General features: G+C 39.3%; 1 protein-coding gene across 4 annotated transcripts in view; it reads right to left on the bottom strand.

Moving 5' to 3' along the window:
• LOC124789612 (E3 ubiquitin-protein ligase TRAIP) overlaps positions 1-27714 on the bottom strand; it is a 216933-nt gene that overhangs the window by 108159 nt on the left and 81060 nt on the right. For all 4 annotated transcript variants that reach the window (XM_047257027.1, XM_047257029.1, XM_047257028.1 and 1 more), the window contains 3 exons: positions 22159-22374; positions 4197-4355; positions 3995-4108 (listed from right to left, as the gene is read on the bottom strand). In XM_047257027.1, coding sequence (XP_047112983.1) covers positions 3995-4108; positions 4197-4355; positions 22159-22374 — 489 coding nt within the window. The remainder of the gene's footprint in view (positions 1-3994; positions 4109-4196; positions 4356-22158; positions 22375-27714) is intronic.

The following is a 27714-nucleotide window of genomic DNA, read 5'->3' as shown; positions in this document are numbered from 1 at the left end:
TTATATTTTGCATTAGTATTTTGCACTGCCAACTAACAACCACACTTTCTTAACTAGTGTCTGTAAAAGACTTACAGAAGTTATAAGAGTCCTTCCCTCCTTCTCTAAACCGGAGCTAGTACAGATTAAAAAAGTATAAAAATCAGTGTTATCTTTATGATCTACAGCTGGCAGCTCTTCATGACATTTTGAGCAGTTTGCATTTCTTCAATATACCTCATGACCTGCTTTACACAGTACAGTCTCTGGGAGCACCTCTTTTTTGGCATCCAAATAGTTTTCTATATCTTTGGTTTCAAGAATTCAATTTGTGCATATTTCCCCTTCACAAGATATGCTTCCAGCTATTCTTCTCCCTCTATATTTGAACCTCCTGGGTTTTGTTTCTTCACTTACAACAGTAACTATTTTGCTTACTGTCAGACCCTTGTGGGGGTTTAGTCTCTTGTGAGTTCTGAGTCTCCTCTTGTGAGTTCTGAGTCTCCTCTTGTGAGTTCTGAGTCTCCTCTTGTGAGTTCTGAGTCTCCTCTTGTGAGTTCTGAGTCTCCTCTTGTGAGTTCTGAGTCTCCTCTTGTGAGTTCTGAGTCTCCTCTTGTGAGTTCTGACCATTCTTTTTCCACTTCTCTTCTTCACAAGCTTCATTAAGGATATTCACAACTGTTCCCAGTAATTCAATATTGAACTGACTCTGGAACATTCCTTCCCAACCATTTTTCCCATACATAGTTGGGGATCCTACCAATTAACTGTCTCATTAGATGGCTCTCACTTATTGGTTCACGTACAAACTTCATCCTTGTTAGATACCAGTCTAAATACTTTAAGAACCCACCCTATTTAGCACTGTGTGGCTTGTGTATAGTAAATCCGGAGTTATTTTCTGCTATTCTCCCCCCAGACCAATATTTCTCCTTAAATTGCTTCTCAAAATCTTTCCATTTCTGGAATTCCTTTGCTTTGAAGACTCTCCATTTTCCAGTTTTGGTTCTTTTAGTGCGGGAGACAAGCCTTGATACTGACAGCAAAGTAGAGTCATTGTTGACTGGCTACCTGAATTTTATACCTGAGCAGATAGTAGGAACCAGTTGTTTCATAGTTTTTGTTACTAATTCATTTCGTATTTTATTCATTTTGTTGTTGTTAGTGTTTATTTGCTTCTGTTTCCTTTAAAACAATTCCAGTGCAACAAGTATTGCTGGCCCAAAATGTGAAGGGAAATGGAGGAAGAAAAGTGTGCTACACAGCCAGGCCCGCAAATTCGTGTGTTCGGTGAGCACCTACTTTGAAAGAGAAAAGGAAAATCGTGAGCTCTTATTTCCTGTTGCTCAGGTTATTAAAAGGACTACAGCAGCATTGAAAATAAGCAAGAACACTGTTGTAACAATAGGGAAAGAACAGTACAGCATAGACTGTGGTGAGAGTGGTACAACAAGGCTGCACACACCAGGAAAGAAGCGGCTGAGGGAGAAGCAAGTGACAACTTTGGACAGTTTCCAGAAAGATGCTATTCACTGTCATATATTTGGCTATTATAAGAGAAGGGAACAGCCTACTAACACGATTACTCGTGTCACTTCAGAAAGACGATCTTTTTAGAGGAAGCAAATTTTCATATGCTTAAGGACATAGCTTCACTTATTCACTGTTTAATAGATGCAAAATATTTATGGAAAGGACAGGTGTAGTCACATGGCGTTGCAGATTTCTGCACAGAATCGTGGGTGTGAGATTCAAAAATATAGTGTGGGCAGATGAAACTTGGGTTAATGTCAGGCTGGTGTGATGGAACACCTGAGGGACCTATGGCAGTACCTGCTGGAAAAGGAATTTTAAAAAAGGACAGGTGATTGCCATATAGAGATCAACAGCATGGTCTTTCAAAAGTCCTTCAAAACATCACTTATGATGAATCTGACAAGTCCATCAGTGATCGTCATGTACAATCCCCCTTATCATTCCATTGTTCATGATTGGACACCAACTTTGGTGAAGAAAAAAGAAGATATTCAGTGGCTGAAATGATGATGAGTGGATTTCAAAGAAGATATGAAGGAGGCAGAATTACTCAAAATTATGGCACAAAAGAAACCACAATTTCTGACGTATGTATGCAATTGATGAGAATGCCAAAAGGCATAGGCTTAAAATTGTTCAGCTTCCTCCATACGATTGTCACTTCATTGAAGGGGTATGGGTGGAAATAAAAATTTACATGGCTGCAAACAATAAAAAATTCATGATCTCTGAAGTCGAAAATCTTATAGCAGCTATCGATCAAGTGACAAGCAAGAAACGGACAAAAATTGTGAACAGTACTACAAGTACCATCAGAGAGGCAGCCAAAAATGAAGGTGTTGTGGAAGAGTGCATACAAAATTTAATTATAGTGAGCAGTGATAGTTTGAGCAGTGCTGAAGAAGACTATTTTAAATCAGATTCTGATGGTAATGAGAGTGGTGTTTTTCCATTAGCATGACTACAACACACTCAAGAATGTAATGAGTAAGGACGCCACTGACCTATCAACATACTGAGTGTACTATCTTCGTATTATAATATACCGATAAATTATTCAGTAGCTCATTATAGAACCAATAAATGTTATAAATATTTAACAATGGAAACAAAAATCGTTAATGTTAAATGATCTGACAAAATAATTTTCATTTATACTGCGAAGTTTGAGAAATAACTTTCTGATATTACAGTGTATTAGATACTAAATAGCTCTCTTCAGTTTTTTGAGATTATGTATTACAAGTAGCAACTGTAAATAAATTCACATGTACAAATACGACCTGCATGTTATCAGTGTTTTTGCTTATGTTGCTAGAGAATGCATATAAGAAGAAACTACGTGCAGAGTGCTGTAAGCCACATTCGGCAACACTGCCGTCTGCCCACCTGAACTGTCAATACCAATCGCTCATCTCAAGGACTATCTCATTCCACTTTGGTGGAAAACTATTTTCAAATTTTTGTAAGAAGATTACAGGGTGATTTCCTTTTCAGGCATGAAAGACTGAAACTTACTGGATAGATGACTTCCACCTTCTAGGCAAAATTCCTTCCACCACTTGATCACATTGCTTATCATTCTGGGCAAGGGCACAGTACTCCCTTTTAATTCTCCTTTGTTTTCAGATTTCTCAAATTTCTACTTCAAATCAATAGTGTGGGTCCTACAATCTCTATCTCCACTATCTTTACTATCAGTTCTTTCAGTGTGGTTAGCAATCTTTGCTGTCTGCCCAATAATTTCCTGTAACCTATTATCAGCATTTTCTACTGTGTGACAGAAACTACAGGTACTGAATGTAATATTTCCTTTTCCCTGTCCGTATTTTGTTGCGATGTTCTTTCAATTCAGTAATCAAGTGGCAATTACAGTTAATCTGTCCCTGTATAACAAGCTGGTAAAGCACAGCTTACGAGCCATTATTACTGTGTGTTACTGGAAAAAGAGCTAGTGCTCAAAAACTAGTGTGTATGCTGTTATCTATTGTGTGTTATTGTGCTCCATGCATCAATACGCTATAAGTGAGTGGTTGCCTTTCCCTTATTTTATGTATCTATGAATATAACATGCTGTTTCTTTCTTTTCTGTTTTAATATTTCTGTTCGTATAGCCTCACAATCATATAGAAATGAATATAATGTTACTGTTGTGTTAAAAGTATGTGCCACTACCTATACAAGAATACTCTCAAGTTCGCCACTAATTTGTATGGATAGATACACTCTTTGAGGACTGCAAGTAAAAACACTCAGCTTGACACCTAATATCCTGCCAACATAATCTGGGACTAAAATAATCGCAGTATGTGCATGACAAGCTCTGAGACTGACAGGCAAGGATGCAGACATGGGTAATGATAATGTATGCTTTAAAAGCCTAAACTCTAAAGCCTGCACTAAGAACAGAAATTATATAAGCAAATAACTAATATTTGATCATTACACACACTGCATTATACAAAAATACATCACTCACCTTTTGAGAACTGAAACATAAGTACTCATTCTTTTAAAGGAGTCAAATGTACCATCAAAATTGCCAAGCATTTCATCTACTTCTGTTGCTGCAGCTTTAACCACCATCTCAACACTGTTAAAATAATAATCATTTTATTAAAATATATTAAATGAAACATTAGTTTGAACAACAATAAATACAAAAAATTGGAAAATGGTACCTTTTCAAGAATTCCAATTGTCTTTTCAGTTGCTTAGCATCATTCTGAGCCTGCTCAGCATTCTTTGTCTGATCACGCATGAATTTTATTTGCTCTTTAAGTGTTAAAATATCTCTTTCTAAGTTTTTGCATTTTTGTTGAGCTTGCAGTAGTTCTTCTCTTTGGAGGGAAAAGACAACACCAAGTTGAACAATACAATAAAAAATAAAAGGCAGCTGCAGGATGCTTTAAAGTTATACTTATACACACTCACAGACATGCTATAACAAGAATCCTTAAGCCCCATTCATTTCTTTAAAGAAAATTACCGTCTGCTAGATATTTTTAGTAAGTGTAATAACCCACTATAGTCTTAAGTATAATGGAATGCCAAAATACAATTTCCTGACAAAATAACAAAACACTCACTTTCCCATCAAGAAACAGGATAAAAATTATTTTCCTTCACATTTCTGGATCCTCTTGTATTGTAAAATGACTGATGATTGTAATGTTCACCATGCCTTCATAAACTTTGATACAAGAAAATAGAGCATGCAAAAAGCTAAGTGAACTGTGAAGCAACTGTTGCTGTTCAGTGACAACAGGAGGACAAAGAATAGCAGAATGAGAGAAGGTGGAAATAAACACACTCCTGGAAATGAGAAATGGACAGAAATAACTGAAAAAAAATGAAGAAAAAACATAATGGAATTAAGAATAGTCAAAAGAAGAAGAAAAATCAGTAAAGACAGAATGCTAGTCGGTATTTACTTTCTAGAGACAAAATTCCAATACTGCTGATAGACATACCGCAAGCAGAAAAACTGTTCCTGGATTTTCAAATTATTAGGCCCCCGTCACGAAGGATTTGAGTAAGTTGGGAAGGAGGAGTAGGTCACTCAGAGCTCAGGTTCTGAGAGAAACACCTACTCACTCTGTGGATGAAGGGAGGCAAAGACAAAGAGGAAGGAAAAGTTGAAGGGGAAAGCACAAATGAAGGAGGATGTTAATACAGAATTAGAGTGCAAAAACAGTAAACAGGTAGGCACTATGCCAACTTCAGCCCACAGATGGTTTAAGTACATGGTAAAAAGTGTAAATATGGGCCGAAAGGAAGAGAAATGAGGAATGGAATGAACAGTGCATTAAGAACTAAGAGGAAATTTGAGTGGGAGATAGGAAAACTCGAAAAGAGGGAGAGGGAAAGATGGAAATAAAAAAGTAAAAGAAAGATAAAGACAAAGAAGGCAGAAAAGAGAAAAAAGGGAAGAAAAAGTGGGAAAATGGAGGAAAAATGAAAAAAAAACAGTAACACTGAGAAAATGAGGATGTAAAGCCAATGAAACATACATTAAAAATATAAATAACACACAGGGGAAGGGGTTTGTTAATGGGAGTAAAGTCCAGGACAGTAGGAGGATGCAGGAGCAAGTTCAGCACTCCCGAGTTCAGGGAAAATTGCACTGAGGGAGGAAGGGGGGGGATGTAATTGAAAATAAAATTAAGCCACATTGTCCACTCTGTAACTACTATGCTACAGAGGTAGTTTTATAAAAGAAGAGAAAAAGCGAAGCACCTACTGTTGCTTAGTCCGTAACATTCCATTGCCACACCATGAGCTGATCTTACACACAATTTTTGGATCTGGCGTCTTTAAGTACAAGCTCCACTGGCATTTAATATTAATGTAAAAATGTAAAATCTGTGGCACAAGCCTCAGCCTGGGCACTTGACCTGATTGCAGGTAGCGTGCAGCCTTTCTTCGCTATGACACTAGGAGAGGGAGGATGGCAGGCTCTCCTTTTACTCCCTGTACTCAACTGATAGCAAACTGAGTGGACCTGGGGCCACCCTGGAGGGACTGTAATGAGAAAAATTTCCTGCCCCTATATGGGATTGAACCTGAGATCTCTATGGCCAGAGTCTAGTGCTCTACCCATCAGATCATCATGGCCACAATGTTATTGTATTTATAAAGATACTGACTGTTTTCTCCATGGACAATGCTTTTGAGTTTGTTGAGATGATTATAACGTATGATAAAATTTGCTGTTTAAAACTTGTATAGTGATTTTCTATGACTGGTTTGTTGCAGTTCAAGCAAAATTTATTCTAGGTGCTTAAGTTGTGACTTTTAAATACTGCAAATGTAAAACAACACATTTTAAGTGGTATGAAATTGAAATCCCAGGACGGAAAAAAGGGAAAGAGATCCCACTCTCCTGCACAGAAATACTTTAAACATCTCAAAAGGATCTTTCTAGCATTTGAGCTTTTCCTCTTGTGTAAGTATGGCCTACCAGCCAGGTATCTGTGGAGAAAACAAAAGCCCAGTCATGAAATGAATGGTAGTCAAAGCTTTAATTATCACAGCCAAAAAAATAAATTTATCTTAATTTTCTGTTCGTCTGCAGGTACACGTTTGAGCCCACAGTATAAAATTGAATCCCTGCATCACAGTACCGTAGTATAAAAAATATATTAAAAAATTTAAAAAAGTTAAAAAAGGGCAAAGTGGAGTCTTGTGTGGATTTATTTTTCTATTTTTATTTTATTTTATTTTATTTTATTTCTTTTGGCATTTCAGTGGGTACAACACTGCAACGATCTATGCTGAGTTGGTGGGACCGTAGAGAAAAAAATTTTCCGTGATACGACACAGTGGTTAAGTGGCGCAGACACTTCTAGTGCGATCAAGCAAGTCTAAATGGCAAACAATGAAATGGCTGACAATCTCTCTGCGAAAATGTAGGAATCTCAAAAGAACTTAAGGTCTTGGTGCTCTTAGACTGGCTTATCACAATCTAAACAATGCTGGAAAAGTGAAAATCAGCCATAGATCAGTTATTACAGTCTTTAAACATGATAAAAACCACCACCTGCTGGGCTTCGTGACTGCTCACACCCATTCAAAACGCTCACCAAACTGAGGCAGCAGTGGAAATGCAGGTATATCCCCAATCCAAATGACTTCTTTGGTCACCCAGTCACCATGAATGAGTACTGGGTGCATGACTATGACCCCAAGAAAAATCGGCAAAGCAAGCTGTGAATATGTGGATTGACACTGAACAAGATGATGATCCAACCAGCATTGAGTAAAGTGGCTTGGGTCACTGTGTGTTGCACTAACAGATTATGCTTGGGGGCATACTACCGAAACCTTCTGATGAGGTTATGGAAATGTTCACAAAATTACAATATTCTCCCAATTGTTTGACATAATGCGGTTGAGAAAATGCATGAATAATCTAAAAAGCATTAATAAGAGAGATATTTTCAAACACGTATTCAGGACAATGTGCACGCTGGATGCATAATAGAGGCAGTGGCAGCAGCCGACGTATGCGCACTTTCAAACATGCTTCGGCACAGTCGTCTTCCGCTGCTGGTTTCGCTTAGCCTCCACTGCTGCTCCTTGTGGCCAGCAACCCGTGATCTCACTCCTAGCGTGTGAGATGTGTGTGCTTTTCTGTTTTTAGATAGATGAATAATCTGCAAACCAGATAATCTGCACATGAATAATTGGGAGTTCACTGTCCTTGCAATTTCAGACTATTACATTCTTTTTTGTTCTATTTATATGGCAATATTTAGGGCATCTTAATTCTTTGAACATAATTGTAGCTGTTTGTATGATCAGTAGAGGTATGGGAAAGTTTGATGTCTTATTATGTACTTATAAAACATATGGACAGAGAAGACTGGACAATAAGAACAAAGCAACAAGGGCCTGTTTAACACAAAAAATTAAATGTGTTACTGCAACTGAGCTAAAACAATGCTGTCATAATAGTGGTAACATAAAGGAAGGATGTAGACTATGGATTTTTGGCTCCTACATCTGGTTGTGTTGTGAATACAGCGTAATATATAACGTTACTCCTAGTTCTGGAAGGCTGTTGAGTTTCAAGATTCATTTACGAACATAAAATCGGTACATGCACAACTGTGTACTCTCTCTAGTACCATGGAAGTCATTCCTTGATATCTTAATAGATGTCTTATCATCCAGCCCCTTCTGCTAATCACATTTCTTTCCTCACTGATCCCACTGAGAATCTCATAATTTCTCATCTTATCAGCCTGCTTAATTTTTAGTCTCCTTCTGTAACAGCACTTTGCAAACACTTCAATTTTCCTCTTTTTCCAGTTTTCACATAATGCATGACTAACTTCCATACAACTGTTGTGCTCTAAATGTGCATGCTTAAAATGTCTTCCTCAAATTATTGCCTATGGTTGATAGTAAGAGATTTCACTTACTAAGCCCTTTGCGTGGGCTAAGCTGCTTCTTCTTCTTCTTCTTCTTCTTCTATCACCCTTGCTTTATCGCTGTGGGTTGTTTAGCTTCCAAGGCATGACAGCAGAATTCCTTCATGTCATCTTCCCCAATTTTGAGACTAATAATGTCGTCAGTGAATCTTAGCATTTATACCCTCTCATCCTGAATTTTAAACTTACTCCTGAACCTTTCATTCAGTTCTGAGCACTTCCTCTTGGTCTTCCATTCTCACTGTGCCCTCCTGGTGTTAGTACAACTGTATATTCTCTGTCTTTCCCTGTATATTACACCTATTTTCCTGAGAATTTAGAACATCTTGCATTATTTTTCATTGTCCAACACTTATAAGTTTACAAATCCTATGAATGTATATTTATCTTATATCCTGCCTCCATTATCAACTGCAACACCAGAACTGCCGCTCTGGCACCTTTGCATTTCCTAAAGCCAAACTATACTGTCCCCTCGCATTAAAAAGACAACCTGCTAAAAGCCTGAATAACTATCTTTTACAGCACAGATTGCTGTGAAGTGTGCAGGAAGAGTGTCAGTGAGATTCTGGAAGGTACTAAGAAGCATGCGAAACCATGCCAACTCCTATGTCGTGCCAGCTGCATTAGGTTTCCTGGTTGAGAATCTATGGCGCAAACAGCCTGATTGAGGTGGACTCACAGATTCTTGATTGGGTTTAAATCTGGGAAGTTTGGTGGCCAGAGAAATATGGTGAACTCATCAACCATGCACATATAATACAAGATGTGTGACATGTTGCATCATACTGCTGATAGATGCCATCGCACTGAGGAAAAACAAACTGCATGTAGAGGTGGACATGGTCCAAAGGGAGAGATGACTACTTGTGTTGACCCATTTTAGCTCCAGAATGACATCTGATGCCACTCACTGTACATCTAATTGAGGTATTGGCATGCAAAATTCTACCATTCTTCGCCAATGAACAGCAGTCAGCATGGGTTATGAACCAGACACCTGCTGCAGAGGCCAATAAGCAGCAACGTTCACTGAATGGTCATAAGGAGACACGGTTCATTTGGGCAATCAGTTGCTCAACAGCTGCATGTTTATTCACCCGCAGACATCTCGGTAATCATCATTCATCCCTGTCATCTAAGGATCGTGGTGCATCAAAGTTGCCTCAGAGTTGGTCTGGACAGTGCCATTTTGCCATCCACAAAACAGGGGCAGCATGTGAACAGTTTAAAAACTTTGCTGTTTCTGAATGCTTTCAGCCTTGGTCCAAAAGCCAATGAACACCAGGTAAATCGCACCATTTCAGTATTATGACAATGGTTGCTGTTCTCCCCATCAAGCTACATAACCCTCCACTGCGACTGCTGCCACCTGCCGTCTGTGAATGTTTATTGCATGTTGACACTGACAAGGGAACCTCCCCATCGCATCCCCCTCAGATTTAGTTATAAGTTGGCACAGTGGATAGGCCTTGAAAAAGTGAACACAGATCAATCAAGAAAACAGGAAGAAGTTGTGTGGAACTATGAAAAAAATTAGTAAAATATACAAACTGAGTAGTCCATGTGCAAGATAGGCAAAATCAAGGAAAGGTGGGATCAGGTGCGCCGTGGTTCCTGTGTTAGCGTGCGTAGCTGCGGAACGAGAGGTCCTTGGTTCAAAACTTACCCCCGACTGAAAATTTTACTTTCTTTATTTTCTCAAAGCTATGATCTGTCCGTTCGTTCATTGACGTCTCTGTTCACTGCAGTAAGTTTAGTGTCTGTGTTTTGCAACCGCACCGCAAAACCGTGCGATTAGTAGACGAAAGGACATGCGTCTCCAATGGGAACCGAAAACATTTGATCGCAAGGTCATAGGTCAACCGATTCCTCCACAGGAAAACACGTCTGATATATTCTATACGACACTGGTGAAGGCATGTGCGTCACATGACAGGAATATGTTGTCGACCCACCTAACTTGTACATGGGTAAAAAGATTCTTCTACCTTGCCCGATTTAGATTTTCTTGTGGATGTGATAATCACTCGCAAAAAAGTGATGAAAACATAAGAGTTTGTCACATAAACTGAAAATAAAAAATTAAACTTTTCACTCGAGGAAAGACTTGAACCTAGGACCTTTCGTTCGGTAGCTGCTCTCGCTAACCACAGGACCACGGCGCTCCTTGACTCCCATTGTCCTTGATGTTGCCTATCTTCGCATGGATTACTCAGTTTGTATATTTTACTTTTAATTTTTTTCATAGTTCCACACAACTTCTTCCTGTTTTCTCGATTGATCTGTGTTCAGTTTTTCAAGGCCTATTCACTGTGCCAACTTATAACTAAATCTGAGGGGGGTGCGTTGGGGAGGTTCCCTTGTGAGTATAGTCGGTGGTCACATTAACCCTGTGGCACATAGCGTCCACTACAGTGGACAGCTGTTAATGGTCGCTTCTTTGGCATTTTCAATCAGTCCTGAGGCTGCAAATGCACACAGTTCACTGCAATGGGCATTCCCTACTGGTGTTGTGTACTGCATCCATTTGCAGCCTCATTACTGATTGAAAATGACAGAATTGACCATTATAATTGACATCTAACAGAACCTCAGTTTTTCTTTTCCATTCTTCTGAATATTATTCCTGTCAAAAACTTGGAGGGTGCATGAACTGTAGTTATTGCATTACCTTTGGAATTGTGTGGGTGATGTGCTTCTGAATAATGACAGTCTCCAGTCTCATAGATTCTCCACAGTAACTTAAACAATAACCACATGGCAACTTTTTTCCAAAACTGCCAGTCCAAAAAAGTTAGATTTTTCCTGTTGATTAATACCATGTAGTACTACATTCTCTGTAAAGGAGAGCTTCCAGTTTTAAGTTAGACAGGTTTTATTTTAAAAAATCTTTTTTTCTTTTTTTTGCCTTTCAAGGGTAATGTATGTCTTCACTGAAGTTGTTTCTTATTAATTTCTTTATTACAATGTTTATTTCTATTGTCTTTGTTGCAGTTATTTCTTATCACTTTCTTTGTGGCAGTTACTTCTTTTCACTTTCATTGTTGCAGATATTTCTCACACTTTGTTGTAGTTTCTTGTCAGTTTCTTTGTCATAGTTGTTCACTGCAGGTTTCTGTATTGTAGTTGTTCAGTGCTAATTTGTTTACTGAAGAGGATTCTAAGAAATCTGAGATCATCCAGTGAGTTCTGTGTTTTCGTGAGGAATTTACCAGTTGACACAGTTGCAGTGTATTTTGTGAAAAGGACTGTTTGAAATGCCTTCTGACTGGGATCACAAGAGAGTGAAGTGTGCTGACTATTAGCATATCCATAAAAGAGTGATATACAGGGTGTCCCATTTATCTTGACCACCAAAATAACTGTTTATCCAGATGCGAATTATAAAATGTTTGAAACAAATGTTCTTTTGCCGTCAGGGCGACATCAATCAGCATGATTGACTTTTTTAAATGGCACCCTGTATTTTTATTCGGTAATTCATTTCCTCTCCTAAAGACCTATTCAAAAGTGTATCACAGTGTACCATTCAATGAAACACAATGTTATTAATTACGTAACACACCACTGACTTTGAGCCCAGGACCAAAAACTCTACCACTTCCTGGAGATGTCACAAAACAAATGGAAACCAAGTAAAACATAATGCAGACTTTGACTCTCCTTTACCGTTGCCCAGGAGTAGACCCTGGACACACATACACTGGTGCACTCGTTGCATGTTCTCTAGAGTTGTTGAAATACTGCGATAGACAATGTCTTTAATGCATCCCCAAAGAAAAAGTTCTGAGGATTTAAATCAGGAGACCTACCAGACCAAGTAACTGTTCCTCCTTGACCAATTCATCTGGTAGGATACCACTGGTTCAGAACAGTATGTGCTGGACATCCCTCATGTTTATACCACATAAGCATTCTGGTTTTTAGCGGCACTTCATCCAGAAGAGGTGGTAAAATTTGTCTGAGGAAGCTGGCATACGCTGTACCGTTTAGAATACCACTGATGAAATATGAGCCAATAATTGTAGTACCAAGCATCCCACACCAGACATCAACTCTCCATTGACACTGATGTTCCACCTGTCCAATCCATCATGAGTTGTCATTGAACCAATAATTCAAGTTCCTTGTATTTACCTGTCCTTTGTTCAAGAAGGAACGAACATCCATCAGTAAATAGAACATTGGAGAAGAAGTTCGGGTTGGCGAGGATTTGCTCTGCACACTGACAGAACTGTACACGATTCTGGAAATCATTCCAATGCAATTCTTGATGTAGGTGTACATGGTAAGGATGGAACCGGTGATGTATAAGAATACGATGTACATTGTTTTTAGGAATGCCAATCTCGTGTTCAAGCTGTTATGTGCTCACATGTGGATTCATAGAAACAGAAGTGAGAACAGTAACTTCGGCAGCTTTGTCTGTGCAAGTGCTACAATGATTGTGTTGAAACATCCCATTTCCTGAAGCATTGCAACAAGACGAGAAAACATCCGTCGAGAAGGTGGGTTCTTGTCAGGATATCACCCTCCGTACAGTTCCGCTGCCTGCGTAGCATTTTGCCTACCTTCAACAACAACAACAACAACAACAACAACAATAAAAGAAATGTTACGTCGATGCAGTTTGTAGGAAGGACAGCTATTACTGTATGCCTACTCTGCACAACAGTATTTAAAAGGAATAAACGACTGTACTAAATGTACCCGTACATAAGAAAACAGTGTTGCAATTACTGTTCGGCTAACTTACATTCCCCATAGATGAGTAGCATTTCTACCTTCTTTTCGTTGGTGTACATTCTACTCACACAACTCTGCCACTGACGATGGTTGACGAAATGACAGGTGTGCATTCTACTTACGTTTGCATTTGTCCTGTGTCAACGTCAGCTAGTGGATGTGTTCCATTACCCTGAGTACCTGAACAAAGCGCTGGGAGCATCAACGTCAATGTTGTGTTATGTAATTAATAAGGTTGTGTTTCAGTGAATGGTACACTGTGATACATTTTTGAATAGGTATTTAGGAGATGAAATGAATTACCAAATAAAAACTACAGGTTATCATCTAAAAAAGTCATACCGCTGTTCACATCTTTGTAAAAAACAAAGCTACAACTAAGGCAATCATGCTGATTGATGTCCCCGATGGCTTGAGAACATCTGCTTGAAACATTTTGTAATTTTCAAATGGACAAACAGTTTTTAAGGTGGTCAAGATAAATGGGACAGCCTGTATAAGACGAACAAAACAACAGACTTTGTTCAGGTTCGGAATACGTGTTCTCATTTGAAGACTCTGTTTCAAAGTGAAATGTTTCCAGTGATGACTATTTGTCTTCTTTTTTGAGAGAACAACAAAAATGATAGTATCTGGATAAGGTGAAGCCTCCCACAGTGAGGTGATGCAGATTTTGCATAAATAGAAGACTTAAATACCCTGAATCAGTCAACTACAGAGGTAGGTGTTAGTCCTGTTAAAAAATCGTGGTCAGTGAAGTCGAGTCATAAGCTCTATGTATCAAGAAAGTGCTGAGAAATTACTAAAGCTATGGATAAATACACTACAGCAAAACTGACCACACTCTTCAAAGTAGACATTCCATATTGAGAAGAAAATGAACCAAAGCACTCTTGCATCTCTTGCCAGGAATTTTTCACAAATATCAATTCAGCTGTTGAATACTGTGCATCCTACAGTGGAAAGGTGCAAGTTTTAACTATTATTCCAGAGACATTTCCAAAGAAAACAAGTTTGAACCACGTTCCACCAGTATCAAAGTACATGGTAGACAAATCAAGAAATGTGAAGTCTGTAAAAGGAGTCTTTGGAAGATCACATCCCTATTATGGTCATCCTGTAGAAGCAGCCCAAGTTCAAATAGTGCAGTCATTTTATCTGCAAGATAAATGGAACTTTTCCCACCAGAGTGTCAACAAAAAAGATACTACAACTGGAACAGTTGAAGGTCAAAGAGATATGAAAGTGAAGAGGTAGATGACTAGCAGTATTAAAGAACCTTTTGCAATTTATAAGAGCAACTATACAACTTCACGTATTGTAATATCAAAATTTTATGCACTACGACCACCCAGAGATGTCTGTCTGTGTGTGTACTGCGTGAACTTTGAACTTTCATGTAGTAACTTTGAAGAGCTTACTGGAACACATGACGTATGACACCTTGGTTAGGCTTGTTGAGTCATTAGTAGTCTGCGATGTAAAGCGATAGACTTGTTTGTTTCAAGAATATGGTGACTGCCCTGGAAAGGGAGAACTGTCTTTACAAGCACTTGGCCTGGAAGACGTAGCACATAACTCTGCAGAAATTACATATGCGACATGGGAGGAAAATAAACTAATTAAGAAAACTGTTGCCGTTGACAATTTCATTGATGAGCTTGGTAAATGGTCGGTGAAAGCAGTAACACACCAGCATCTGAAGAAATTAAACAACAATACATTGCACAAGTGAAAGGATGTGTACAGGCTGAAGAACTATGTTTAGGGCTTCATTGTGATTTTGCTGAGAACTGGTCTGTAATTCTCCCACAAGAAGTGCTAGGATATCATTAGAGTAATGACAAGGGTTCAGTTTTTACAGGAGGGACATATTTTCAAAACAAGACCGAAAGTGTTGCAGTTATAAGTGATGACACAGGACATGCCTCAGCACATGCTTTGCTAGCAATGTGCAAAATTCTTGAACTGCAAACAGGGGCAGAGAAGATGATCATAATTTCTGATGGGACTCCTAGTCATTTTAAAAATTGTTGCTGGGTGTTTGAACTGAGTAAGTCGCTTGTTCCAACCGACTGGGTCTACAGTGCCACGGGTCACGGGAAGGGGCCTTGTGATGGTGTAAGAGGCCTGCTGAAGCACCGTGCTACAAAACAATCTTTCCACACCAAATACAGCTGTGATTCAGAATGCTGAGGATTTTACGAGAGCTGTGAAATCTTACACATCCACAGCCCTTAGTCTTTGGTCCAAGGAGGAAATCGAAGAATTCCGTGAGCCGAAAAAAAAGAAGAATGGTCCAAACAGACTACTCCTGTGGAAGGAATTCAGAAGACACACTTTTGGACTCGGGGCAAACTCATATTGCACACACTTTAAAGAGCAAGAAAGAAGAAATGTCGTTCATTTGGCTAACACCTAAGAAACAGCAGGATAATATTCAGACACACAACCTGAGAAGGGGGATGTTTGTGGCGTGTGTGTATGACTGACTGATGGATTGCAAAGATTATAGACACCAGTTATGAGTTAAACGAAACTGTAATGAACGTTATGCTACCATATTGCCTGGCTGCTGGATATAGGTTTCCAGCTGAAGGACAGCAACAACACCATCAGTGGTCACTTCCTGTTCACAATGTTTTGAAGATTGTAATGCTCCAGTTCCTATTGGTTCAACAAGAAGGCATCATTCTATAACAAAGCAAGATACTGAAGCAGTGGAACACATTTTTAATCACATTTTTACTTCATTGACTGGATAATTTCAGTACAAAACAAAGTGCACATAAGTTGTATAAACTGAAATCCTTAAGTCTTTGGACCTTTCACATACATTTTGGAATCAATTAAAATGCTTGAAAAATGAGACTTATTCATCTTTCAAAACTACAAATATGTTAAATAAGGCAATATTTTGATTTTTGTGAGCCTGTTATGTGATAATGTGGTAATAAAACAGGTTTTATGTAAAGCAAAAATTTAAATTGTTTATAAAACCTGCTCAACCCAAAGGCGGAAGCTCTCCTTTCCAGTGAATGTAGAACTATATGGTACCAATCAGGGGGGGATTGGCATTTTTTAAATAAAAATTTCCATAAATTATAAAAAAGTAAAAGAACTCTGACAGATAAGTCCAAATGGAGGATTTCTTTGTAATCACAAAGCAATTATCATTCAAATAAAAAAAAAAAATATCTAGAACTGTTCCAGAGATACAGCATTTTAAAATTTTTTTCCAAAATTCACATCTTCAAAATGGTATGCACAGTGTCATCTTTGGAGTGCTGTATCTCTGAGCAGAAATTTTTTTTGGAGAAAACAAAAAAATACATGTTTCTTACTTAGTCCTTCATTTTAACATATGCTAAATTCAATAACATCCAAGACCATGAAGGCAAGTGGTTGCTGGTGATTTTAATGTGGATTTATTGAAAAGCTCTGTCAGTGAACTATTATTGCAGTCAGTAACACTATCACTCAATTTAGTTCCTACTGAAACTCTGCTATTAGGATATGTAAATGCTCTGAGACTGCTATTGATAATACCGTATTTATTCGAATCTAAGCCACACTCGAATCTAAGCCGCACCTGAAAAATGAGACTCGAAATCAAGGGAAAAAAAAATTTCCCGAATCTAAGCCGCACCTAAAATTTGAGACTCAAAATTCAAGGGGAGAGAAAAGTTTTAGGCCGCACCTATAAATCGAAATAAAGTTGGTCAATTGTAATATGAGACACAATTTAGGTCGAATGAATGACAATACAGCTACAGTAGTTTGGTTCGAGTCTTAAGCTTAGCAGTTAAGCTTCACCAGGTAGCCATTGCTATGCGTCAGGTGCTCCGTCCGTATTTATACGAGTACCCTTCCCTTTTCGCGTACTACTTCTGGTTTGAATTGATTGTTTATTTTACTTTGATCTGATAAGTGCCGTTCTCTTTGTTATAGGTGTTTACGTCACACTAAGCTGAAAATGCATTACTGTACTGTGTCATGCATTGTTTGTCGCATTCTGATAATGAGTGTTTACGACCTGTCGCCGCTCGCAGCATGCCTTGCTTTTGTGGACGCTACTGCCGCTTACAATTAAAAAGAGAGAGAGAGAGAGAGAGAGAGAGAGAGAGAGAGAGAGAGAGAGAGAGAGAGAGAGAGAGAGAAATCGTCACATTAGCGAAACAATGGCAAGAAACTGCTATTTGCTATTACCTACACTCCTGCTTTCTTTGATAATGATCAACAAGAACCAAATAATAGACAGTGTATGATAGAAGATGTTCGGAACGAGAGTTTAGCGAAAATTTTTCTCCGTTAGAAAATCTTTGCAGACGCCTCTTTAGTACATTACATTCCGCACTGAAATTAGAGTCATCTTAGATTTAAAAATCTAGTCAATTGCCGTGCTTCATTTCTGACTGTATCACTATTAAGCATAAGAATAATACGAATATAAACATGGGATGATATCTGTATTTTTCCACGTTTGCTGTTGTCTCACTCTAGTTTTGTAGTTTATTAGGCAGACAGGATTTAAATGAGTTATTGACAAACATCCCAAACAGTCTTGCCAGACGGATTTTCGTAGTACATTGAAATGCCGCTACATTCGAAGATGCACAATACGGAATTTGTATTTACTTCGTTGGATAATGTATGGAAATGCAGTGGTCGAAACTCGAGTCGGAGAAAAAAGCTCGTCTTCCACTTTTTTAAATTTATCTACTGACGCAGAGGGTTAGGCGCCAGTATTTATCTTTGTGCCTGCAAAGCATGCCTGTGTAGCGCTACATATATTCCATGGCAGAAGTTAGTTGTGGCGGCACCTACCAACATTTTCCAGAACTTCCGCTTACTTTGCACTCGATTCTACGCCGCAGGCGGTTTTTTGGATTACAAAAACCGGAAAAAAGTGTGGCTTAGATTCGAGTAAATATGGTATCTTTGTAGACAAATCTAGGGAAAAAAGTGATATAACAAAACCAACAGTAAATGGGCTATCTGACCACGAAATTCAGCATCTTGTGTTAAATGTTGAAACTTGTCAGGATAAAAAAATCTATCAAATCTGAGTACAGAAGGGTACTAAATAAGTCAAAAATTGAGAAAAATCGGGAAATTGCTCAAAGACATGAACTGGATAGACGTTTACAATACTTCTGACTCAAATGGAAAATACAAAGCATTCATTAATAAAGTTACCTCCACTTTTGAAAATTCTTTTCTCCTAAAGGTAAGTCAAATCACACAAAAGTCAAAAAACAAACTGTGGATTACACAAGGAATACAGATATCAAGTGGGACAAAAGGAGACTGAATCTACTATCTAGGAACAGCTCTGATCTTAGAATTGCAATGTATTACAAAGAATACAGTAAAACATTGAAGCAAGTAATCCAGAAATCGAAGCTGCTTTATTATGAGAAAGAGAGAATTACATCAGGCAACAAAATAAAAACTGTATGGGATATAATGAAGACAGAGACAGGCGGGGCCAAAAAGGAAGAGGAACAAATAGCTCTAAAAATAAATGAGACTTTGGTAACAAGTCCATGTAGTGAAGCTTCCTGGCAGATTAAAACTGTATGCCGGACCAAGACTTGAACTCGGGACCTTTGCCTTTCGCAGGCAAGTGCTCTCTTGCCCACGAAAGGCAAAGGTCCCGAGTTCGAGTCTCGGTCCGGCACGCACACAGTTTTAATCTGCCAGCAAGTTTCATATCAGTGCACACTCTACTGCAGAGTGAAAATCTCATTCTGGAAGTAAATGTAGTGTTGCAAACCTCTTGAGCAAGTACTTCATTTCTGTTACTGACAGCTTGGGGCTATCAGGTTCAGTGAACAGTGCAATGGAGTATCTGAGACCAGTCTTTAAAAATAAATTCAGTAAAATAGAAATGACATTCACATTTCCCAGATAAGTAGCATTCAACATAAAATCCTTAAAAATCTAAGCATTCCAGTGTGTATGATAACATATCAACGAAGTTAATCAAAGAATGCTCATGTGAGTTGGTTCTGTCTTAAGTTATTTGCACAATCAATCTTTTATCAGCAGAACATTTCCAGATTGTCTAAGATATGCTGAAGATAAGCCTCTTTACAAGACCAATTTCACTTTTGCTGGCTTTCTCAAGAGTATTTGAAAAGGTTGTGTTCAAGCATCTCCTTAAGCATTTGACTGCATATAATATATTGTCCAAGACACAGTTCAGATCTTTTAAGGGTTCTGACATAGAAAAAGCTATTTACACTTACAGTGAGAATGTACTTAATTCATTAGATAATAATTTAGAGGCTACTGGCATTTTCTGTGATCTGTCAAAAGCCTTTGACTGTGTGAACAACAGCATTCTCTTAAGTAAATTAGAATATTATGGTGTCACCGGCAATGCTGCGAAAGGGTTTGAGTCTTATCTGTCTAACAGGAAACAAAGGATGTCATTGCGAAATACCTGTGCAGTAGGCAGTCTGTCATCATCTGTCTGGGAACTAATTACATGTGGTGTTCCTCAAGGTCCCATCTTGGATCCATTGCTTTTTCTTGTGTACATTAATGACCTCTCATCTCTTAGACTGCCAGATGCTAAGTTTGTTTTGTTTGCAGATGATATAAACATTGCAATAAGTAGCAAGTCAAGTACAGACTTAAAAAAAGCTGCTAATCAAATTGTCACCGACATTGAAAGTGGTTTAAAGCTAATTCACTGTCATTAAACTTTGAGAAGACCCAGAAGACATGCAGATCGAAGAGGTTGACAGTGTTAAATTTCTGAGATTACAACTCAATAATAAATTCAGCTGGGAAGGGCGTGCCACAGAATTGCTTAAGCATCTAAACAAGTCTGTATTTGCCGTGAGAATGATGTCAGATGCAGGAGATTATATAATAGAGGGAACCATTCCACGTGGGTAAGTCACATCATCTTTGTTTTTATATATATATTCCATGACTTACCAAACGGGAAAGCGCTGGTAGATAGACACAATGAAACAACACAAACACACACACACACAAAGTTTCAAGCTTTCGCAACCACCGGTTGCTTCGTCAGGAAAGAGGGAAGGAGAGGGAAAGACGAAAGGATGTGGGTTTTAAGGGAGGGGGTAAGGAGTCATTCCAATCCCGGGAGCGGAAAGACTTACCTTAGGGGGAAAAAAAACAGGTATACACTCGCGCACACACACACATATCCATCCGCACATACACAGACACAAGCAGACATTTGTAAAGGCAAAGAGTTTGGGCAGAGATGTCAGTCGAGGCGGAAGTACAGAGGCAAAGATGTTGTTAAAAGACAGGTGAGGTATGAGCAGCGGCAAATTGAAATTAGCGGAGATTGAGGCCTGGCGGATAACGAGAAGAGAGGATATACTGAAGGGCAAGTTCCCATCTCCGGAGTTCCGACAGGTTGGTGTTAGTGGGAAGTATCCAGATAACCCGGATGGTGTAACACTGTGCCAAGATGTGCTGGCCGTGTACCAAGGCATGTTTAGCCACAGGGTGATCCTCATTACCAACAAACACTGTCTGTCTGTGTCCATTCATGCGAATGGACAGTTTGTTGCTGGACATTCCCACATAGAATGCGTCACAGTGTAGGCAGGTCAGTTGGTAGATCACGTGGGTGCTTTCACACGTGGCTCTGCCTTTGATCGTGTACACCTTCCGGGTTACAGGACTGGAGTAGGTGGTGGTGGGAGGGTGCATGGGACAGGTTTTACACCGGGGGCGGTTACAAGGGTAGGAGCCAGAGGGTAGGAAGGTGGTTTGGGGATTTCATAGGGATGAACCAACAGGTTACGAAGGTTAGGTGGACGGCGGAAAGACACTCTTGGTGGAGTGGGGAGGATTTCATGAAGGATGGATCTCATTTCAGGGCAGGATTTGAGGAAGTCGTATCCCTGCTGGAGAGCCACATTCAGAGTCTGATCCAGTCCCGGAAAGTATCCTGTCACAAGTGGGGCACTTTTGGGGTTCTTCTGTGGGAGGTTCTGGGTTTGAGGAGATGAGGAAGTGGCTCTGGTTATTTGGTTCTGTACCAGGTCGGGAGGGTAGTTGCGGGATGCGAAAGCTGTTTTCAGGTGGTTGGTGTAATGGTTCAGGGATTCCAGACTGGAGCAGATTCGTTTGCCACGAAGACCTAGGCTGTAGGGAAGCGACCGTTTGATGTGGAATGGGTGGCAGGTGTCATAATGGAGGTACTGTTGCTTGTTGGTGGGTTTGATGTGGATGGACGTGTGAAGCTGGCCATTGGACAGGTGGAGGTCAACGTCAAGGAAAGTGGCATGGGATTTGGAGTAGGACCAGGTGAACCTGATGTAACCAAAGGAGTTGAGGTTGGAGAGGAAATTCTGGAGTTCTTCTTCACTGTGAGTCCAGATCATGAAGATGTCATCAATAAATCTGTACCAAACTTTGGGTTGGCAGGCCTGGATAACCAAGAAGGCTTCCTCTAAGCGACCCATGAATAGGTTGGCGTACGAGGGGGCCATCCTGGTGCCCATGGCTGTTCCCTTTAATTGTTGGTATGTCTGGCCTTCAAAAGTGAAGAAGTGGTGGGTCAGGATGGAACTGTCAGCTTCCAAACAAACATTTAACTCCACCTCTGTTACATATCAGTCTGCCACCACAACCTAAAATTTAAATTTCACCAACTCTCAACCTAACCTAGATTTCAAGCTGCAATACACATCAATCTATCACTGTCTCTGAGAAGAAATCATTCATAATATTTCCACACAGCAGTAAAAAAGTGTTTTATATGCATCAACAGGAGAAACTACTGTAAACAACAAAAGCTTGGTTGTAACCAACCTACCAAGGAGACATGCTACCATCACCTTAACACCATGATCAAGTGCAAAAGGGGACAGTCCTTTGTAAAGTTTATCCAAACCTCCATTTGATAAAAATAGCAAAACAAACTGGAGGAAATAATATACACATAGTAACTTACTTCAATATCACATTCTGATTAACCAATTTCACATTTTTTTCTTCAGAATTTTTCAAATCTGTATCTCTCAAACGAAGCTGAAAATGTAGACCATCAATTTTATTGTGCAGGACACTTGGATCTTCATATTTTTCGTCAACATTTGGAATATTAAAATATATTCTATGAATGTTCTTTTCCGTGGTTTTTGTTCGACACTGTGGGCATGATTTAGACCTGGAAGTAAATCAAATTAAAATTATTCAGTCTTATCCCAACAAATTCCAACTTCTGCCTTGCTTTAATTAACTTAGGAATTGAGATCATAAATATGGCTTTTGACATAATTCCTATAATCATCAGATAAAATAGTTTCACAATCCAGTTTGCTTCAAATCATGCAAAGAAGACAGGGAAAGAAGTCTATTACACTATATGCTTCCATCTGGCTTCATATCTTCACATGGCAGATGGTCAGTTGAGAGCTGATATCTAAGAAAGGAAATCTAAAGTTATTGTTAGTTACAGAAACAATTTTCTGCCTATAATCATTTAAACAAACTTACTAGATAAAACAATTATTATTGTAATACATGAAGCAGCAGCTTGCACCTCACAAAACACAGATATAGCAACAATGCCCCCTTCCCCCCCCCCCCCTCTCTCTCTCTCTCTCTCTCTCTCTCTCTCTCTCTCTCTCTCTCTCTCTCTCTCTTTGCCAGCATTCCTGTCATTTAAATGTGAGTTTACTTGGTGTTTGCTTAGGTATTTCTTCCTCTCCCTTCCATATCAATGTTTTGACTGTGCCTGTAACACTTCTTACCCCTAACTTTTACTGCCATTGTCTGTGAACTATGTAGTCATATGATACTATCAGCAGAAAAATAATCCTGATGGAGCACAAGAAAGGTCAGTATGATTCTCTTTAAAAGACTATGCCAAGAAAATGAGGAACCAGCTGTCCCAATCTCCATTCTGCCTTCCTACCAAAAATTGTGGCATCTGAAAATATTTGCACCATTTTACCACAGGAAATTCGAAATCCTTTTAACCAGTCTCTCATTGAACCCCACTGTCTCCTTTTTCTCTCATTGGCTTACAGTAAATCCCAATACCCCTGTCTCCTCTCTCAGTTACACACACAGTTTCATTTTGTCTTTCCACCCCACACTACAGTTTCCACCAGACTTCAGCAGCTTAAAAATTCTGGGGGGGGGGGGGGTCAAGCTTATTCTTTCCCCCACACCCACATACTTAAAATTATGGTGCAAAATTCATCCTCCCCTATACCTAAGTGTAATAGTTCACTAGTGTGGGAGGGTCCAACCCCCCCCCCCCCAAGCCTATGTATGGTCTCCAGTCATCTGTATTTTTTATTTTCACAATCTCCCCTCTCTTTTGCTCCCACTGCTTCCATCTCTACCCATCTCTCTTTCTCTTAAACTGCCATAGTCCCTCCCCTCCCCTCCCCTCCCCCCCCCCCCTCTCTCTCTCTCTCTCTCTCTCTCTCTCTCTCTCTCTCTCTCTCTCTCTCTCTCTCTCTCTCTCTCTCTCTCTCTCTCTCTCTCCCCCTCCCTCTCCCCCCCCCCCCCCCTGTCTCCCACAACTATTGTCTCCCCCCCTCTCTCTTTCACTGCCACTACCTGTCTCCCACCATCAATGTCTCCTCTCTCTTTCCCTCCCTCTGGTACTGTCTACCTCTCTCTTCCACAATCACTGTCTCTCTGCTACTCTCTTTCAGCACAAAAATTGGCAAATATGCATGCAAAAATTTTTAGCAAGGCAAGGAAGGTGGGAAGAGTGAGGCAGCTGGTTCCTCACTTTTCTGTCAGACTCTTTTCAAGAGGAACGTATTCACCTTTTTTGTGGTCCAACAGGAGCAATTTTCTGCTAGTTCCCTTCTTTTCCCTGATGCAGCAGGGTGTGTTGCTTATAAAAAACAAATTCAATCAGTTGGTAGAGTTTTGACAGCTTCTTTATATACTTTGTCACTCTTGTATACTTTGACACTTATAAGCAAAAAATAAGTACTCTTAAATTAAATGTTCACACAAAATCATTTGCTTTACATTTTTTGCATACTTTGCTCACCAATCACAGTTTGTCAAAAATGCCCAGCTTATGATTTGCATATTAAAAGAGTAAAATGGTATTAGAAACCTTTCTCTGAATTTTCAGTCATTTTAAGTTCTTTCCAGGCATGTTAAGAACCATCTAACCAATTTTTTTGTCACTGGAGTACCACTTTGGGCATATTTCTATAGGCTTGAAATGCCCATCATAAAGTTATTGATGGAAAAATTCTATTAAAAGCATAGTTTTGCAACATTAGTACCCTTAGGATGGCCCAATTTGAGCCATCTGCTATGGTTATTTATTTAGGTTATTGTGGCCCATGGTGCAGAATTGGGTAAAAGATCATTTTATTAAGAGCATATGGTTAAAATTTGGACAATCTGCCATGCATAGAAACTATAAAAGTGGCCATCCCTACAATAGGTATTTTTTTTACCCAAGTATCTACATGTACAACTACATAGCTACTCTGCAAGCCACCATATGGTGCGTGGTGGGAGGGAACACTGTACAATTACTAGCCTTTTTCTTTCCTGTTCCACAAGCAAATAGAGTGAGGGAAAAACTACTGCCTATATGCCTCTGTATGAGCCTTAATTTCTCGTATCTTATTTTCTTGGTTCTTAAGTGCAATGTATGTTGGCAGCAGTAGAATCGTTTGGTAGTCAGCTTCAAATGCTGGTTCTCTAAATTTTCTCAATAGTGTTTCTCGAGAATAACATCGCCTTCCCTACAGGGATTCCCGTGTGAGTTCCTGAAGCAAACTTACATGTGATTCGGACCTACTGGTAACAGATCTAGCAGTCCACCTCTGCATTGCTTTGACATCTTCCTCCCATCTGACCTGGTACAGATCCCAAACACACGTCCAATACTCCAGAGTGAGTTGCACCAGAATCTATATGTGGTCTCCTTTAGAGGTGAACCACTCTCTCCTGAAAGTCTCCCAATAAACCAATGTCGACCATTCGCCTCCCCTACCATAGTTCTCACAAGCTCATTCCATTTCATATTGCTTTCACTGTTACGCCCAGATATTTAAATGACTTGACTGTGTGAAGAACTACACTACTAATGTCGTATTCCAACATCACAAGTTTGTTCTTCCTACTCATGCACATTAACTTACATTTTTCCACATTTAGGGCTAGTTGACATTCATCACACCAACTGGACATTTTGTCTAAGTTGTCTTGTATCTTCCTACAGTCACTCAACTTTGACATCTTTACCTACACCACAGCACCATCAGCAAACAAATGCACATTACTGCCCACCCTGTCTGCCAAATCATTTACATATATAGAGAACAATAGCAGTCCTATTACACTTCCTTGGGCCACTCCTGATGATACCCTTGTCTCTGATGAAGATTCGCCATCAGGGACACTATATTGGGTTCTATTACTTAAGAAGTCTTTGAGTCACATGTCTGTGGACATATTCCATATGCTCGTACCTTCACTAACAACCTGTAATGGGGCACCATCTCAAATGCTTTCCAGAAATCTAGAACTACGGAACCTATCTGTTGCCCTTCATCCATGGTTCACAGTATATCATGTGAGAAAAGGGCAAGCTGAGTTTTGCATGAGCAATGCTTTCTAAAACCATGCTGATTCCTGGACATAGGCTTCTCAGTCTGAAGAAAGTTTATTATATTCGAACTGAGAATATGTTCAAGGATTCTGCAGCAAACTGAAGTTATGGATATTGGTCTGTAAATTTGTGTATCTGTTCTTTTACCCTGCACTTGGAACTTAGTGCTAGGTGAAGGGATTCACAACAAATGCAAGCTAGGTAAGGAGTCAATGCTGTAGAGTACTCTTTCTACGACCAAACTGGGATCCCATCCAGACCTGGTGATTTACTTGCTTCCAAATCTTTCAGTTGTTTCTCTACATCAGGGATGCTTATTACCATGTCATCCATATGGGAGTCTGTCCAATGGTCAAATGACAGTAAGTTTGTCCAATTCTCCTGTGTGAATGATATCTTGAATGTGAAATTTAAAGCTTTGGCTTTCATTTTGCTATCTCCAAATGCGACACCAGACTGGTCAACAAGGGACTGAATGGAAGCTTTAGACCCACTTATCGACTTCACATAAGACCTCAATTTTCTCGGGTACTCTGCCAGATTTTTAGCTAAGGTGTGACAGCGGTAGTTCTTGTATGCTTCGCACATAGATCTTTTCACAGATGCATGAATCTCTGCTAATATTTGCTTGTTGTCCTTTGTGCATTTTTTGAGGTTTTCTCATGAACTGCCCTTGAACTTATGGCGCTTTTGTAAGATGCCTAAGATCTGTCCTAGGTCACAACTAGTGCAAAAAAATCTACTGATCTGCTCAATTTGCCTGGACTGGAGAAAGTATGTAATGTTTAAATCTTGATCCAGTATTTTAGGATAGCTTCTGATGGAAACACAAATAGTTGCTAGGCAAGAGCTATCCAAAACACTTGACCCCTCGTCTCTGTGATCAATAGAAACTGAGGACCCCCCTGAAAAATTGTACTGTCCCGTGTGGCTTTTTGGAACGTATTAGAACGGTGTACTGTCATGTATAGACCGATTACCTCCACACACAAGAAACAAGATCGTTCACATCATTAAGACACTATTTGCCATTGTGTTTTAGTATGTAACTGATTTCCTGCTTTGAACTGTATCCTTAAGCAGTTATAACTTTCACGAGATTTGATCAACTCAAGAGTTAATGGAGGAATAATTTAGTACAGACAAGTTCTTTTGATCTGTATGAAAATATTTGTGTTTGGGTATTGATACTGCAAATTTGTGTACTTGGAAGACAACCAACACTAACAGAACATATTTGATAAATAGGAGACATTTGGGACCACACATGAGCTTTTGTTGCTTTCACTGCTCAAAACATTTCTAGATAACATTTTCCATGAAGATTTGCATCAGTTATGGTATTTTGCCTTCCATTGCAAGAATGCTTATAAATTAAACTCATGGTATACTGCCATTGAGTTAACTGATATTCATGGAATATCCCTCTATTAGAACACAACCAAAAATCAACTGTGATGCACAAACACCCCACTTTAAACAGTTCATTGATAATATCAACAGTCTCATTTCTTGTGCATTGAGGCTGTGGTTCTACAGGTGATGACAGTGATGAACAATCACACAACCCAGATACAATGTAGAACATTTTTATTATTGCACAGAGCATACACAAGACAAATGACCAATCACAACAAAGCCAAAGGAAAGACTAATCATCATACAGTTTCTGCCAAGGGTTCCAGTCAACATCCAGTGATGCTACTTGTCACTGCAGTGTTCCCATAAGGCAGTATATTTCTGTACTTGTAAAGATCATACCAACATCAACAAGAAAGTAACATTTCTAATAAAAAGAGAAATACTTTAGCAACTTATTAAGTGGCATGCTGTGTAACTTATCACCCAAAACTCATTAACAACAACTTACTAGAAAACCTTAATCAGACTGTAAAAATCAAG

This window comes from Schistocerca piceifrons, chromosome 3 (assembly GCF_021461385.2).
Source record: "Schistocerca piceifrons isolate TAMUIC-IGC-003096 chromosome 3, iqSchPice1.1, whole genome shotgun sequence".
NCBI classification, from domain to species: domain Eukaryota; kingdom Metazoa; phylum Arthropoda; class Insecta; order Orthoptera; family Acrididae; genus Schistocerca; species Schistocerca piceifrons.
Note: the sequence above shows the minus strand (reverse complement) of the source record. Positions and strands in the feature narration are given on the sequence as shown.